At 41.1% G+C, this 16,689-nt stretch overlaps 1 protein-coding gene across 1 annotated transcript; it reads left to right on the top strand.

Moving 5' to 3' along the window:
• The first annotated feature begins 3,690 nt into the window (after positions 1–3,690).
• Positions 3,691–15,667, top strand: LOC148017330 (squalene epoxidase 3-like). Its single transcript, XM_087663519.1, has 9 exons — positions 3,691–4,553; positions 4,690–4,801; positions 10,161–10,335; positions 11,281–11,449; positions 11,614–11,832; positions 12,879–13,154; positions 13,321–13,596; positions 13,692–13,794; positions 15,094–15,667. Exons 1-9 carry the CDS (start codon positions 3,858–3,860, stop codon positions 15,132–15,134), a joined length of 2,067 nt encoding a protein of 688 aa, XP_087519645.1. The 5' UTR covers positions 3,691–3,857; the 3' UTR covers positions 15,135–15,667.
• Positions 15,668–16,689: the final 1,022 nt, after the last annotated feature.

Here is a 16,689-nt window from a genome sequence, read left to right as displayed (position 1 = left end):
CACACACACACACACACACACTCTCTCTCTCTCTCTCTCTCTCCTTATTTTAATTAAAAAGAAAGTTTAAATTAAAAAGTTTAATCTAACACAGAGAGAGAGAGAGAGAGAGAGAGAGAGAGAGAGAGAGAGAGAGAGAGAGAGAGAGAGAGAGAACATAGGCCCTACACATGAGAGAGGGGTGAAGAAAAATGTTTAATTTAAAAAATACTATTCTCTTTCCTCTTTCCTCCCCTCCTCTCTCCGTCTTCTTCTTCTTCTTCTCTCTCTCTCTCTCTCTCTCTCTCTCTCTCTCTCTTCCCCTCTAAAGTGTGAAAAATTATGTTTAAATTTTTAAAAATAATAAAATTTTTAATTTAACACAGAGAGAGAGCCCCTCTTAAAGTGTATGAAAAATTTACTCGAAATTTTTTAATTAAATTAAAAAAATTAATCAAAAAATTAATTTAACACAGAGAGAGAGAGAGAGAGAGAGAGAGAGAGAGAGAGAGAGAGGATGAATTTAAATAAAAGGGGGAGGGGGAAAAGAAAGAGAGAGATAATAAGTGAGAGAGAGGAGAGGGTAGATGAATTTAATTAAAAAGAGGAGGGGGAATTAAAGAAAGAGAGAGATTATAAGTGAGAGAGAGGGGATGGGGTTTTAATTAAAAAAAGGGAGGTGATAGGAGAGGGAGAGGGGAATGCTTTAATGAAAAAAGGGAGGGGGAAGAAAAAATGAGAGATTACACATGAGAAAGAGGGGAGGGGAGGGGAGGGGATTTTGATTGAAAAATGGAGGTTTGGAGAAGGGGGTAGGTTCAAGAAGCCCTTTAGAGGTTTGGGGCTTTTTGACCCTGTAATGAAAACAATATAGTATCTTTTCCCTATATATAATTATTTCTTTATGTTCATATATCTCTCTTCTTCTCCTCTCTCTCCTCTCTCTCCCTCTCTTTCTCCGCTCCCTTTTCTTCTCCTCCCCTTTCTTCTAATTTTCCTTTTTTTCTTCTTTTCCTCTCTCTCTTCTTTTAAATTTTATATTTTTCTTCCCTCCCTCTCTCTTTTAAATTTTATCTTCTCTCTCTCTCTCTCTTCCCCCTCTCTCCTCTCTCCCTTCCTCTCTCTCCAAAAATTTAAATTTAAAAATCCTCTTTTTTCTTTTTTATAATAATAATAATTATTCTCTCTCTCTCTCTCTCCTCTCTTTTCCTTCTCTCTTATATTTTTTCTTCTCTCTTTAAATTTTTTTCTTTTCTATTTCTTTTAAATTTTATCTTTCCTCTCTCCATAATTCTCTATGTGTTCAAATTCTCTCTCTTCTTTTCTTCTCTCAGTTTCTCTCCTCCTCTCTCCTTTCTTTTTCTTTTTTGCTTTTCCTCTCTCTCTCTCTCTCTTAAATTTTATATTTCTTCTCTCTATAATTATCTTTTTCTCTGTTTTCCCTCTCCCTTCCTCCCTTTCCTCTTCTTTCTTTTTTGCTTTTTGTATATTTCTATCTCTCTCTCTCTCTCTCTCCTTATTTTAATTAAAAAGAAAGTTTAAATTAAAAAGTTTAATCTAACACAAAGAGAGAGAGAGAGAGAGAGAGAGAGAGAGAGAGAGAGAGAGAGAGAGAGAGAGAGAGAGAGAACCTAGGCCCTACACATGAGAGAGAGGGGGGAGGGGGAGAAAAAAAATGTTTAATTTAAAAAAGACTATACTCTTTCCTATTTTCCCCCTAGGTCTTCTTCTTCTTTTTCTTCTCTCTCTCTTAGATCTCTCTCTCTCTTAGATTAAACTTTTTGATTTAAACTTTTCTTTTAATTAAACGTTTTTAAAAACTTTTTTAATTTAAATTTTTTTGAACATAGTTTCTCACATTCTGAGAGAGAGAGAGAGAGAGAGAGAGAGAGAGAGAGAGAGAGAGAGAGAGAACCTAGGCCCTACACATGAGAGAGAGGGGGGAGGGGGAGGAATTTAATTAAAAGATGGAGGGGGAAAAGAAAGAGAGAGATTATAAGTGAGAGAGAGGGGATGGGGTTTTAATTAAAAAAAGTAAGGTGAGGGGGGGGGGGGGGAGGGGGAGGCTTTAATGAATAAAGGGAGGGGGGAGAGAAAATAAGAAATTACATGTGAGAAAGGGGAGAAGGGAGGGGGTTTTGGTTGAAAAAGGGAGGTTTGGAAAAAGGGGTAATTTCAGAAGCCTTTTGGAGTAAGGTGCAATGCTTATGGACTTTAGTTAGGGTAAGGGGGTTTTTACCTTGATGGGTACTAACCTTTAATCTCCCAATGTCACAATGGATGGGTATTTCACCTTATGTGGCAACTTGAAGACCTTTAGATGAAGGTAGGGAAAATACACTTTTGCTAGTTTTGCATTTGCAATTACTATTGAAGTAAAATGAGTCTAGTGAATTGTGATAGGAGGAAACCTTGAAAGAAATGCAAATGTAGCCTTTGGTTTGCAACCCCTCTTCATCAAATTACCAAACTAGCATAATGGTGTGATAAAGAAATGTGATTTTGAGTGTTGTCACTTTATTGGGCTCCTTATGCTATAAAGTTGCTATTTTAGGTCAGTTTCAACTTGGGTGCCTTTAGCATGGGACTCCTCTTGTTTGTGAGTTTATGTTTTATAATGTTTGCAATCCTATTGGTTGGGATGCTAGATAACCCTTTGGGTGATGGGTGATGGGTGATGCCCATTTCAAAGTGTGGCATGCTTGGATATAAACATATTATCTAGGTTGGCTTTCATGCATGGAGCCATTCATATAGGTGTGAATGTGGGAAAAGGTACTCCTTGGTAAGCTCATTGGTAAGTTTTAGTGTTTGAAGTTTTTGGTGAGACTTGTGTGTAAGAATTGGGTTGCATGGGGGTCAACAATGCTTCTTGCAAATTTGCAAGCTTAGAAGTGACAATCATGAGAGGGTTTGGAAGATAAATCTTAAAGCATTAACGGCATATATTAGACCTTAGTGCTATTCCATTAGTTGGAACATCAAAACATTGGTCTTTGGCTGCCAATAGATATTTGATTATGCCTCGGAGGAAGCATGACCTAGGGTTTGAACTCCTATACCCATGTAGATCAACCCACACTCAAGCAAGGATGCCATGACCCCATTGGCAAAACATTGATCTTTATAACACTCTTGCTTGTTCATGTTGCTAGCTTTGTGGTATAACACCCTTTTTGCATGAGAGGGTTTGAAAGATAAATCTTGAAGCATTAATCGTAGATATTAGACCTTAGTGCTACATCGATTAACAACTGGAACATTAGAACATCGGTCTTTGGTTGCGAATAGATATTTTATTATGCCTCGAGGGAAGTAAGGCACAGGGTTTGAACTCATGCACCCATGTACATTAACCCACACACAAACCACTATGGCAAGTCCTCGTTGGTAGATCATTGCTCTTTCTCACCCTCTTGTTTGTTCATGTTGCTAGATTTGTGATAGAACAACCTTTTTGAGGATGGTGATTGCAGAAGTGGGGGAGGGGGGGACAAGGGCACACCACCATAGTGTCATCCAATGTGACAATGTGGTTAATCCCATGCAACCCGACACAGTGCAACGCGACCGCCCTTATGAGTGCAAGAGACCAAGGGCTATTTTGATTGGGTTGGGGAAGGGCAAGGCAATCGATGGGGTCCGGATAGGCTAGTTTAGATTTAAAAAGGGTGCCTGGCTGCGTGACAAGGAAAGCAGCGGAAACGAACAGATCATCATCGACGTTCCCCACCACGAAATTAGCAAAAAGAGCTGCTCCGTGCCGTTGGGACGGACAGCAAGGAAAGGAGAGGATCCCCGATTCCTCTTTCTTCTCTGCCATCCCACGGGGAGACCTGTCCCGTCCCGCCCTGCCGCCGTGTGTAGTGGTCTCCCGCATGCAGGCCTTCCCTTCCCCCGCACCGCGCGTCTCGCTATCCCCAACCCTAGCCTCCTCTCCCTTATTACCAGAAGCTCACCGCACTAGCCTTCTCTTGCAAGATCTGCATCATCATCATCATCATCATCATCCTCATCGTCATCGTCGTCGTCGTCATCATCATCATTGTCACCACCATCGTCGCCGCACGTCCCCTCCCCCTCGTCCTCCCTTGCATCACGCACCAGAAGAGAGAGCTCCGGAGGCCTCAGCAGACAAGATTAAAGCGCAGGTCGCCTGCATTGCTGCCTCAGACTCCCGGCCTTCCATTTCCTCCTCACATTCCCTCTCCCGTTTGGCCGCCGGTCGTGCATTGCACACCGTAAGGGCCAGAGAACGCGCTGCCTTTGACCTGCGCATTTCTGCACTCCACCGCCCGTTCCCTCCGTCCATCCGCCTGTGGACGTCCTCTCCCATGGTCATGGCTTTGCCCTTCAATGTTTCCCCTCATCTTTGGCAGTTCTGGTCCCTCGCCTTGGCGCTTCTCGCCTGTGCTATAGCTTACGTTTTCCGAGCGCGGCTCTTCAACCCTACTCCCAAGAACAAACCTTTACACATTCCGGTCGTCCAGCCTTTACAGCAGAACGATGGCGTCGATATCATCATTGTCGGAGCAGGTGTCGCAGGCTCCGCCCTTGCACACACGCTTGGCATGGTGAGATACACTGTCCTTCCCCAAATCTCCCACATTTCGTAAAATTGCCTTATAATTTATGGTCTTTTAAGAGCAGGATGGAAGGGGAGTGTTTGTGATCATAATTGTGTCTCTCTCCGTGGTTTTCTAAGAGCAGGATGGAAGGAAAGTGTTTGTGATTGAAAGAGATCTGAGTGAACCAGATCGAATCGTAGGCGAGCTCCTTCAGCCTGGAGGGTACTTGAAGTTGGTGGAACTGGGCCTTGCAGGTACGGAGGATATTTTCGATGTTTCTAGCACTACATCTTACTTGCAGGGTCGAGTTCATACCACGGATGGCTGCATGAAGTTGCCATCTCGTTCTCCAGCTCCCTGAAGTAAAGGCCTGTCTGCAGGGTTATGAAGGAATGTGAAAGCTATCCTTGTAATATGTAAAGCCCGACTGAAGATGTTGTTGTAAGGTTGGGATTGAATGTCAGCCCAAGCACACAGAGAGAGAGAGAGAGAGAGAGAGAGAGAGAGAGAGAGAGAGAGAGAGAGAGAGAGAGAGAGAGAGAGAGAGAGAGAGGGGGGGGGGGGTTTTGGGGCGCATAGGGTTGGTGGGGGGAGAGCGGGGGAGGGAGAGGGATGGAGGGGGAGGGGTTTTTTTTTTGGGGGGGGTGGGGATGGGCAAGAAACTATATTCAATTTATTGCACAAACAGTGAAGAGAATCTGTTTTACAAATACAACCTCATATTAAGAGGAGACTTGATTCAAGATACAAATGTTGTGCCCACAGCTAGTTGGTTGGTTCTGCCACCTGGTCGCAAGGTTGCCGTCCAAGTCCATGCAGCAATCAGTGCAGTTGCTGCATTATTCAGCCCTATTTAGAGTACGGGGTTAAAATAGCAATCAGCTCAATTTTGAATTGCCTCTTGTGCTCTTGCTACTTGATTCTGTTCTAGCTAGTCTGCTCAGAAAAGCTTTTAGAATCAGAGTGCATTGCAGACTTCTATTCTTAGAGGCATTTGTATGTAAGTGCAAAGCTTACAGGGATCTTATATGCTGCGCTTGTATTGACTGACCTCTCCTCTTTAATCTTTTCCTCCTTGAGTTTGCACTAATAACAAGTTTGGCAGAAGTGGGCAGTGGAGGCATTAAGAACATCCAAAACTTGAATGTTGTCTCATAGTGTTCTGCATCTTCTCTAGAGTGATTTGAATCAGGTGATAGTGGGATTTCAAGCCTAGCTTGTTGAATTCCATTTGTGATTTACCAATCAATATAACTTGGAGTAGTGGGAACTTGTTTTTGACCTTGAGGCTTGAGCTTGTTTTATGTTGTGCAAGTCACATTTAATTGTCCTTTAAGAGCAAGGAATTCAAGTGTCAAGAGTACAGCCTTACCCCACAGGTCTTTGATGAATGCTTGGAGTTTTTGGATTATCTTTCTTGTCGAGTAACGTCGCTTTCTACCAAAAAACAATTGAAAGCTAACATGATATTGTGTGTTTAAGGCATTCGAACTATGGGCCATAGGGTCTCAAACTCATAAAACTTCAAACCAGCCCCCCTTGGATGCCTCCCCATGTGTCCGGAACAAAAAAATTGCAAAAAAGAGGAATATTTACTTCTTTTGCTTGTTGGAGAATGGCATAACTTTGCAACAAGTCCTTTTTGGGAAAAGGTATGGCCGATTCTGTTATTTAGAAAAAAAAAATATATTTTTGTGTGGGAAAAGGTATGGCTAATTTTGCTACTTAGAAGAAAGTACAATGAAGTACAAAAGCTCAACACTCTAATTGCAGCTGAATGCAAATAAAATTGCACATGTACAAGGTCTCCCAAGGTGGCTTAGGGAAAATGAGGACCAGACGAAGCCATGGTGGAGTGTAAAACCATTTGTAGCAAGAGTGAATAATGGATGACTAGAGGTCCACCAAAGTGGCATACATTGACAGACTCTCACCACCATTGAAGACCATGACAGTGAGCCTTCCAATTATGGTAATCATACAGCCACCATGCGAGGTTGTCGATAAGCTCCCACACCTTAGATTGTGATGGAATAGGTGCTAATATATGGTAGTTCGGTAGAGCCTCTAGGATGAAAATCATGTCATGTCTCTTCGGCTCAGAGAGTTGGTGATGTCCATGTTTTATTGATAGCTAATAGAAAGCATGCAAGTGACACATAAGGTTGGGCTCTACATGATGGAGTATCCCATAAGCTCCTCGCCAAACCAACTATGTAGTGTTACATGGTGATGGAAGTGCTTCGGAGACCCTTGGTGCTCTTGTGGGCAATATTGGTAGATTGCATCTTGTTGTATTAGAACTAACCAGGTGCCGACTACAAGACCTCCCATGTGCCAAGTCTATTTGCTTGATGCAAGTGCTTGAATGACTAGGTTGGCCATAGTGGTGTTTGATGATGGTTTACTAAGCCACCTTAGAACCAGAATCGTTGAATTGGTTCAAGCCAGGCCATGGGAAGTTCTTGATTAAGCAACATAGTTGAGTGATATGTGATGAAGATGAACACTAGCTACAAGCTATATACCAAGCTGTTGCCAAATTGCTAGGTTGATGTGATGTGGAGTCCCATTTGGAACCCTAGGTACAATTGTTTGCCCTGTGCACAGCTATCCTCAACCCAAGTGAACTCCCTAATTAGTATTAGAGTCAAGATTTGTAAGAAAACCAATTGACCGTTATGAGTTGATCTTAGCACCTATTGCTATGTAAAACACCCCCAATTTTAGATCATGTCTCTTTGCTGTTCCTAATGGCTTAATTGCTCGCTCTCAGTAAAACACTTGATTCTCCATCTTGGGTTTGCCCCTAAACAGCCCGTAATGGGAGAAAATGAGCCCAACATTGAAGATATACTTGTATGCAGCCCAAAATTGTCCCAAAATTGACATTTGGCAAATTTTCATTTTCACTAGGGCCTCCACATGCAAAAGTGAGCTGCATAGCCTTTGGTCTTACCCTCATTTTTAGTAACACTTAATGATGTCCAACCTCAATTGTAAATCACGATCTCTTTAAACCTAAAAGTGTTGAAAATTTCCACAAGTCGTAGTTTATGATATTAAATAATTTTAATAATATTAATTAGTCAATTTCCACCACTACTAAAGCTAAAGACAATTTGTCACCGTGTCAATCTCACATGTGTATCTCGCACATGCTTAAGTGCCATGACTTAAGGGTGCGAAGAGCATCAAAACTCCACATCATTGTGATGTACTTTTCCCTTAAAATCCTAGATCACCCTTGATTGCCTAGTAGTGAGACATGGGCATAAGTTACCATTGAAAATACATGTTGGTTCCATAGTCAAACAATGTCCACCTATTGCTTGACCATGTTCATGCCCTTGGCATGTTCGAAATTTCAGACACTTAAATTAGTTATGATCCATGCACATGAATCATAACCACTGTCTGAACTATGAGGGATGCATGCACATGCCAAAATCCAACACTCGTCAAACCACCAAGGAAAAGTAATGCATAAATTGCACATAGAGAATGTCTCATAGCAATGATGTACACATGTAAAATATATATTAGCTGCAAAGTACATGCGACTCATGCAAATTTACTTCTCTTGTATCACTTGCAAATGTACATTGCATACAATCTATGTATCCCATACATGCCTTGCAAATGTACATTGCATCCAAATGTACATTCCATGTACTCCCTACATGCTAGTAGCCTCCCAAATGTATAGTTTTAGAGTCTAGGTTCAAACCATGCACATTTGCATACCAACTCATAGTGACTAGTATATAGAATAGTGATCCAAATGGCAAAAATAATGTCAGCATATAGTATCCTAGACACAAAACTCAGTACATTGGAGATCCATTACATTATTGAGTTGTCCATCATTAGGGGAGCGGAGATGCAACCTCCTCCTTGAGCATTAGGCCATACTTTGGACCTGTTGTGCTTTGCTAAATCTAAGTGGGCCCGATCCAAAGTCGGCTCTAATTGAAATACAAGGTAAAGTGCAACACTAGGGATAATCTGCCAGGTTGCGCTTTGTCGAAAGTGGGTGTAGTGATGGAAGTGTAGAAGACTCCCATAATAGTTTGCACAACACAGGAGAAAAGAGAAATAGAAGAACAAAAGAACATTGCAAAGGAAGAACTCAGCGATATGCTCGGGAAATGGATTCAATATACCAAACCTGAGACCATTGCTTACTCTAGTGAATTATTGGCTTTGTGAGCAATAGCATCGGCTCAACTCTCTCTCTCCCCCCCACCAAGGCATGCTTTGGAAGAGTGCAACTGATAAATCAATAAGGAGGGAACCTGAATAAATAGGTATAAAATAATACCCAAAATGTATCAGGTCAGCCAACAATAGAATTATCATAGAATGTTGGTTGGCGATAAAACAATGCTAGAAACCACAAAAATAAGTAGTAGAAAAATGCCTAAAACAATCCTTGAACCTAGCCCATAAATACACATGCACAGACTCACTCACGAGTTGATTAATTTGCTAACATCCTCTCTTAGATCATGGGTGATTTGGTACATAACAATGATACAATGATAGTGACTCATCATAGTCCATATGACAAAGACCATCAAAATAGGACCATGGATACCTAAGTAGTGGGTGATCAAGCCATCACCAAGGTGCCTTGGAGAGAATTTGATGTCGATTATACTAGCTCCTAAAAAGAGAGAAGAATCATAGCAACTCTTTATGTTTGCCAAACAATGCTTGAGGTGCCTCGGAGAGAACTTGATGTCGATGTTGATTTTAGTAGCTTGTGAAAATAGAGAAGAATCAAAGCAACTCTCAATGTCTATCAAACAATGCCTCATAGTAGCATACATGACTAACTTGCCATCAACGCCTTTGAGCATACATGACTATGGATTCCCTGCCTTCGAAGTTCAGCCGGACCACCGAAGTGTCCCCTCATGTGAGTTTGGACTATGAGCCAATTTCCCTCTTTGTCGAGAAGCAGCCTATCATAAATTTGGAAGCCAATCCTAACTCTAGGATTTCAAAAACTCACCAGATTTCAATTGATGTAGAAGGGAAGTCTCTCTTTGGATCTTTTGCACATGTATACCTGTATAGATGAGGCTTAGTTGCCCCACCTCATCACCCTGTCATACTCCCTCTTTGGCATTGATGATTGGAGAGTCGTGAGGGATAATCACATCAAGTGCACTAGAAAGGAGTAGGAGGGGCAGCTAGCCCCTTCTCCTTCTTTGAAGAAGATGACCCCTTATTTCCAGAGTGATAACATTGGGCCTTTAACTGCTGCTTCTTGCTTCTTGCTTCTTGTCACCCCTCTCTAAAGCTGCAAATGCCTGATCATGGCCAGCATACCAAGAAGAAACTGTCACACTTTTGGGTCCCATTCTTTTGTTGGCTTCTCTACCCTATAATGTCTCGAGAGTCAAAAAGGGAATATTTTATTGTCTGTTGAAAGTATGAGGTCTCGTGAAACAAGTGTTTTTTCAATGGCCTTCATAGGGTAAGTTGAGATTGTTCCTTTTTCCAGGCCTAGAGCTATACAGTAAATTATGTCCTGTGTTCTTAAAAAAAAAGATAGTAATTATAAACTATCTTTGGATGCTTATGTCTGAAAAACTATTTCAGATTGTGTTGAAGAGATTGATGCGCAGCGAGTCCTTGGTTATGCCTTATTCAAAGATGGCAAAGATACAAAGGTGGGTTATCCTTTAGAAGGATATGGAGTTGATGTAGCTGGCCGAAGTTTTCACAATGGTCGCTTTATTCAAAGAATGCGAAACAAAGGTGCCAAGCTTCCAACGTAAGACATATCACTAATTCTGAACTTCTATTTTCAAGAGAAAAAATTGGCAAGTGCATCAATATTTGTTTCACAACCAGTTAGAGCAAAAAATTGAAGCCATTATCATTTAAGCACGAACTGGCTTATACAAACATAGTGTTTTTTTCTTTGCATTCTTTAGTCAGGAAATGTTTTTGTTTGAAGATCAATGCCTACTCATTGCTGAATGGTTAACATACATGTTGAAGGAATAGCACACTTGTAATTGTTTTCTTACTATCCTAGTTTATACTAGATGGTGGATCTTGTCCCTGCAAAAGAGACAACCCATAAAACATACTGCTCGTGTGATTAAGAAAGTAATTTGTTGTGTTTGTGGGTTTGCCGACATCTGGAGTAGGGTCAAGACTAAACTAAATTTCTCACCTGCAAAAGCCAAAAACCTTTAGGAGGCAGGCAGGTGTATAGGCAGGGGGATATTTCTAGTATGGGATTCAGTTCAGGATTTTGATATCAGGATTTGATAGTCTCTCACCAAGTTAGTGTTGTTCTTCCCAGTCCCAATGTACATAAAAGCCATGACTGGCGCTGATTTTACAGGCGTGGGCTATCTATTTTCCCAGTTAGGAACACATTAGTGGAGAGAAGGCATACCGAGGAGCTTTATTTCAAGTTGTAGGCTGCTTAACCTATTAACTGCTAAGATCTCTGCGATTGCATAGTAACATGCAGAGAGTCTTAGTCTGTATTGGCTCTTGGTTGTTACAGTACTAAGGTTGGGGAGCACATTACTGCAATGAATCTGCTACACGTTTAATTTTTCAGTCCTAGTCTACACCTTGCACATCAGCTGTTCTGATTCAGAAATTATATATGGTCATTGAATGTGTATTATTGATGTAACTGCTACACAAGTGATTAAACACAAGCAGCCTCACAATTGTTGTTTTGTGATTTCAACAGGGTAACTTTTCAACAAGGAACAGCACTGTCCCTCGTTGAAGAGGAGGGCGCTGTGAAGGGTGTCAAGTATAGGGTTGCTGGTGGTAATGAACGAGAGGTGTATGCACCTTTGACAATTGTTTGTGATGGATGCTTCTCAAACCTTAGGCGCACCCTATGCACTTCTAAGGTCTCTCTCTCTCTCTCTCTCTCTCTCTCTCTCTCTCTCTCTCTCTCTCTGTGTCTGTGGAAAAGGTCCAAGTTCCCTTGCTTTTTTTTTCTCTTTGTGAATTGTATATTATTTTTCATAATCATGGCTAACTTGATGAATCCTCTTGTCTTTAATGACTGCAGCCTGAAGTACCGTCATGCTTTGTTGGACTGGTTCTAGAAAACTGTGAACTTCCATATTCAAACCATGGCCACGTTGTACTTGCAGACCCATCTCCTATTTTGTTTTATCCAATCAGCAGCACAGAAGTGCGCTGTCTGGTTGACATTCCCGGAGAGAAAGTGCCCTCTATAGCTAATGGAGAGATGGCTAAGTACTTGAAGTCTGTGGTTGCTCCTCAAGTGAGTAGATATTAACTACTTAATAATTTCAGTGTTGCTTTGTTCTGTACCGAATTGATGCTTGCCAACTTGCAGAATAAATATCTATAAGTAGAAGCAGCATGAATTATACTAGCTTTGTCTTCCACTTGTTAATGGTTTGTATTGGTTATACAGTACCGCAATTGCATATCTTTGTTTCAGGATAGGCATTTCTGCTATAGTTCCATTTTATTGTGCTGGGTTCATTGGTGTTTGCCAAAGCCAACAACCAAGTAAATACTAGCAACTTGTTGATAGCCTGAGGCTTTTTGTGTCTCTCTCCATTGGTCCTGTCAATTGGATCTTATAGGATTGCCTGTGGTTGTTCTGGTTGATGAGTCTTAACAACTTTTTGTGTTTAAGGCTGTGTACCGAGTTGACATCTTTAGCTCCTCATATTGAAATCATTCTGTTCGGTTGTGCCCTGATAAAGGGCATGCTGTTACTGATGCATTTGTGGTCAAGCACTTTAGTGCATATTTTGTACCCCAGCCAAAAGCATGGGGTCTGTATGGTACTGTGTTTGTCTTTGTTTACAAGCCCAGCCAGCTGTTGTGCTTTGTCTGTAAGCATTTCCATACTTTTCATGCTGGGGGTAGTTAACCTGGATCACATAGTAGCAACTCCTGAATGCCTTCTCCTTTACCAGAAATTAGCCTTGCAGTTCTTGCTGACTTTTTACTGCTGTATGGTGCATTTCATCTGTTTTGTGCACATTCTGTAGTATAGCTTCTTAAATTGAAGGTCAGTTAATATCACAGCTTCATGTAACTAGATAAATACTAGATAAAGGAGACTAGCAGAGAAGCTCAATAGTAGTGTACCAGTCTCTATATTATATTTATGTCACTCTAGCATACTTAGGAACATTGCTTATCTCACGTTACTATTCTCTCATGCTGGGGATATTCAACTTCTGAATGTGCATCTAATTTCAGTGCTGAGTGTAACATTGCTTCTGTATGCATGCTGAATCTGTCCTTGACTTTTGGACTTCTGTTTTCTGGTTGTCTTGGATGTTACAGTTACCAAAGCAGTTACAGGTACCCTTTATAGCTGCAATAGAGAAAGGGCACATACGTTCGATGCCAAACAAAAGCATGCCTGCCTTTCCTGTTCCAAGACCAGGGGCACTTCTTATGGGAGATGCATTCAACATGCGACATCCTTTGACAGGAGGGGGCATGACAGTTGCACTGTCAGATGTTGTCGTTCTTCGAAACTTGCTCCGACCATTATGTGACCTACATGATGCTACTGCGCTCTGTGCCTACCTCGAAAAATTCTACACATTACGAAAGGTATTGTCTGGTTATCCACTTCATCTTTGGTTGCTTCATGTGCCAAAAATTATGATGCCTTGTTTCTATGCAGCTATGCTCCTAAGGTGGTGGGATTTCCAATATACTGGTCACTTCTTATTATAAGTCTTCTTTCATTTTTTTAATGTGTCTTTTGACTATGCAGCCTGTTGCGTCAACTATAAATACCTTGGCTGGTGCACTTTACAAGGTCTTCTGTGCATCACCTGATTTGGCTATGAAAGAGATGAGGCAGGCATGCTTTGACTATCTAAGCTTGGGAGGGGTCTTTTCAAGTGGACCTGTGGCTTTATTATCAGGCCTGAACCCACGGCCGATGAGCTTGGTTGGACATTTCTTTGCTGTGGCAATTTATGGTGTGGGCCGTCTTCTTATACCCCCTTCACCAAAGAAAGTATGGCTCGGAATCAGATTGCTTAAGGTTTGTGGCTACTAGTAGTTTCCACATCGTTTTGAAAGTTGCTAGTTCACAATAGTACCAAAGAAACACTAACTCTTGTTGTCTATTGTCTATAGGGAGCTTCGAACATAATTTTCCCCATCATAAAGGCAGAAGGTGTAAGGAAGATGTTTTTCCCAAACACTGTTCCTGCTTATTACCGGGTGCCTCCGTCGCAAGGTGACTGAATCTGTTGCTAGTTATGTAACTGCACCAGTTCACAGAATCCCTGGATTAGGAAAGGTGTAGATTGTTCCATAAACTTTTGATTCACTGAAATGAAAAGGTGTAGATATTAGAATGGCTGTTATTTTGGAGGTTCCACAAATGATCTGGATTTCATGGTTTTGTCTCTAATCATCTCTCTCCAAGAATGTGTTTGTAGCAACACTCATACATGTCCATTTCCAAGTGGGTGCTTGTCCATATAGGCAGATATGATTGAAAGTGTCTAGCCACGTAAACTTGTGAGGTAATGAATTAAGGGCCGCAGCTGCCAGTAGTAAAAGGAATAAAATCACACTTGCAACCATAGCATGGTATAAATATGCCACTAATCAATAGCATCATCTGGATTGGTCATTAATGCACTAAGGTGGAGGTCACATGTCCTTTTTTGGGTTATACTTACCTACCTAGCAAACTCTACGGCTCCTAGGGAGCACAGCTGGCATAAGTAGCAAAAGGGTTATTAAGAGCACCAAGGTTGACACCACATGTGCTTTTTTGGGTGATGCTTGTGAGGTTCACTGACTGTAATATAGCATTTTTTGACTAGCAATGATCCCATTGAACTGTCAACACGCCTATACTTCAGGGCCACAGCTGCCCTAGGTAGCAAAAAGATTAAAATCACACTTACCACAGCATGGTATAAGTATGTGACTGATCGATAGCGTCACCTGGGTTGGTTATGAGTGCAACAAGGTTGATGCTACATGCTCTGTTTTGAGTGATACTTGCGAGGTTCACTCACTGCCTAGTGTGGTCCTTTTTTTTTTGACCAGAAACACTCCATTGAACTAACAACATATCTGCATGGTAGAACCCTACTTGTAGATCTCATCGTGCACATCTTTGGGAACTGGGGTCGCTGCATCATCATTATATAAATATGGGCATTGCAATGCAATCTTGAATTTGTGTTGTAACTGTTCTGAGACGCTGCTATCAAACATCTTTTACAAGCTTGACAAAGGCAAATGTAGAACGTGATTACAGGATGCTTGCTGATTGCTAGAAGGCCACTGCCCGAGGTTTTCCTTTTGGGGGTGGCACATCAACTTGAACATTTAAAGTAGTCTATACTCACTTGAAAGGAATAATTCCCATAGTGATAAACACTGAGCTTCCTAGCTTGGTCTTGGTAATGTGGATCAATCACACATTAGGTTTAAAAGGTATGTGCTAATGCTATGCACTTGAAAAAAGCAAATATGGAGTATAATGATTGCTATCTACGGCACATTCTTGTTCCAGATAATTGCGATTCTTTGGGTGTGCGTATCGTAGAACATTAACATCAACGTCCAGAAAAGCAATTCTACCTGAGAGCGCTAGTTACAGGGTGGTATGTGTATGGCGGCCCCTTATCACAGCTTGATGGCTCTTGCTTCGGCGATTTCATGTATGTAATGACTAAATAACAGTGATAAATTTGTACGTGCGTATGCTAGAACCACAATAATAAAGTCATAGCCAAAGCGATGGCATATTACTCTAGCTGCTTGCTTGAACGTCATGATTGCAATTGGTGATTGCCAAGTTGTTTCACCGGGCTTATAGGATGTGTCACTATCTTCTTGTATCAGCCCACAAGGCTAACCATTACTAAAGCTCCAAAGTTGCCAAGGTTATGCACGGCAGTAACATTGACATATAAATGATGATTCTCAATGCTTATGTGATTAATATCATAGTAGACGATTGAACTAGCATGAGATCTTCACTTTTGACATAGACACAAGCTTCTTGTAAATATGTACTTGTTGAACCTTGTAGATGAATGTAGGAATGTCTCCATTGTACTTGAAGGAGGTCAAGTATAATGTGATTTTCCATCTTGTAGATTGTGAAGGTCCTTACAAACTTGTGTAAAGGCTATTGATCTATGATCAAAATATGTTCACGCTTATTAATTTGCTTCTCTCTCTCTCTCTCTCTCTCTCTCTCTCTCTCCCATAACTAGCTTGCATGTATGTATACATCCATGCATGTGCACAAATCTCATCTAGGTGCATGCCTTAGCATGTAAGTATACATCCATGCATGTGCACAAATCTCATCTAGGTGCATGCCTTAGCATGTAAGTATATATCCATGCACGCGCACAAATCTCATCAAGGTGCATGCCTTAGCACTTTCCTTTTGGTCATTTCCTCATTGGGCAGCATCTAACCTATTTCCCAATTAAGATACCATAATTACATTGCACCCTTGGGCTATGGACAAGATATAAATATGTGATTAATATCATAGTAGACGATTGAACTAGCATGAGATCTTCACTTTTGACATAGACACAAGCTTCTTGTAAATATGTACTTGTTGAACCTTGTAGATGAATCTAGGAATGTCTCCATTGTACTTGAAGGAGGTCAAGTATAATGTGATTTTCCATCTTGTAGATTGTGAAGGTCCTTACAAACTTGTGTAAAGGCTATTAATCTATGATCAAAATATGTTCATGCTTATTAATTTGCTTCTCTCTCTCTCTCTCTCTCTCTCTCTCTCCCCCATAACTAGCTTGCATGTATGTATATATCCATGCATGTGCACAAATCTCATCTAGGTGCATGCCTAAGCATGTAAGTATATATCCATGCACGTGCACAAATCTCATCAAGGTGCATGCCTTAGCACTTTCCTTTTGGTCATTTCCTCATTGGGTAGCATCTAACCTATTTCCCAATTAAGATACCATAATTACATTGCACCCTTGGGCTATGGACAAGATATAAATATAATCTAATACAATAATTGGGACATATGACACCTATCGATTTAGCCTTATGCCTTTTTGCCATGGACAAGGTATAGATATTTAACTAGGAAGGATAATTCTCTTAAAGCGTT

This window comes from Lygodium microphyllum, chromosome 22, assembly GCF_053477565.2.
Source record: "Lygodium microphyllum isolate KBCC chromosome 22, Lygodium_microphyllum_v1.1.10, whole genome shotgun sequence".
Taxonomy (NCBI): Eukaryota; Viridiplantae; Streptophyta; class Polypodiopsida; order Schizaeales; family Lygodiaceae; genus Lygodium; species Lygodium microphyllum.
This window is presented reverse-complemented; position numbering and strand designations above follow the sequence as displayed.

Excerpts from the sequence above, each read along its gene's own strand:
- LOC148017330 (XM_087663519.1), top strand. The coding sequence starts at position 3,858 with ATGCAGGCCTTCCCTTCCCCCGCACCGCGCGTCTCGCTATCCCCAACC. Across the intron at positions 11,833-12,878 it reads AGTCTGTGGTTGCTCCTCAA|TTACCAAAGCAGTTACAGGT; the intron begins GTGAGTAGATAT and ends TGGATGTTACAG. Across the intron at positions 13,795-15,093 it reads CCGGGTGCCTCCGTCGCAAG|ATAATTGCGATTCTTTGGGT; the intron begins GTGACTGAATCT and ends TTCTTGTTCCAG.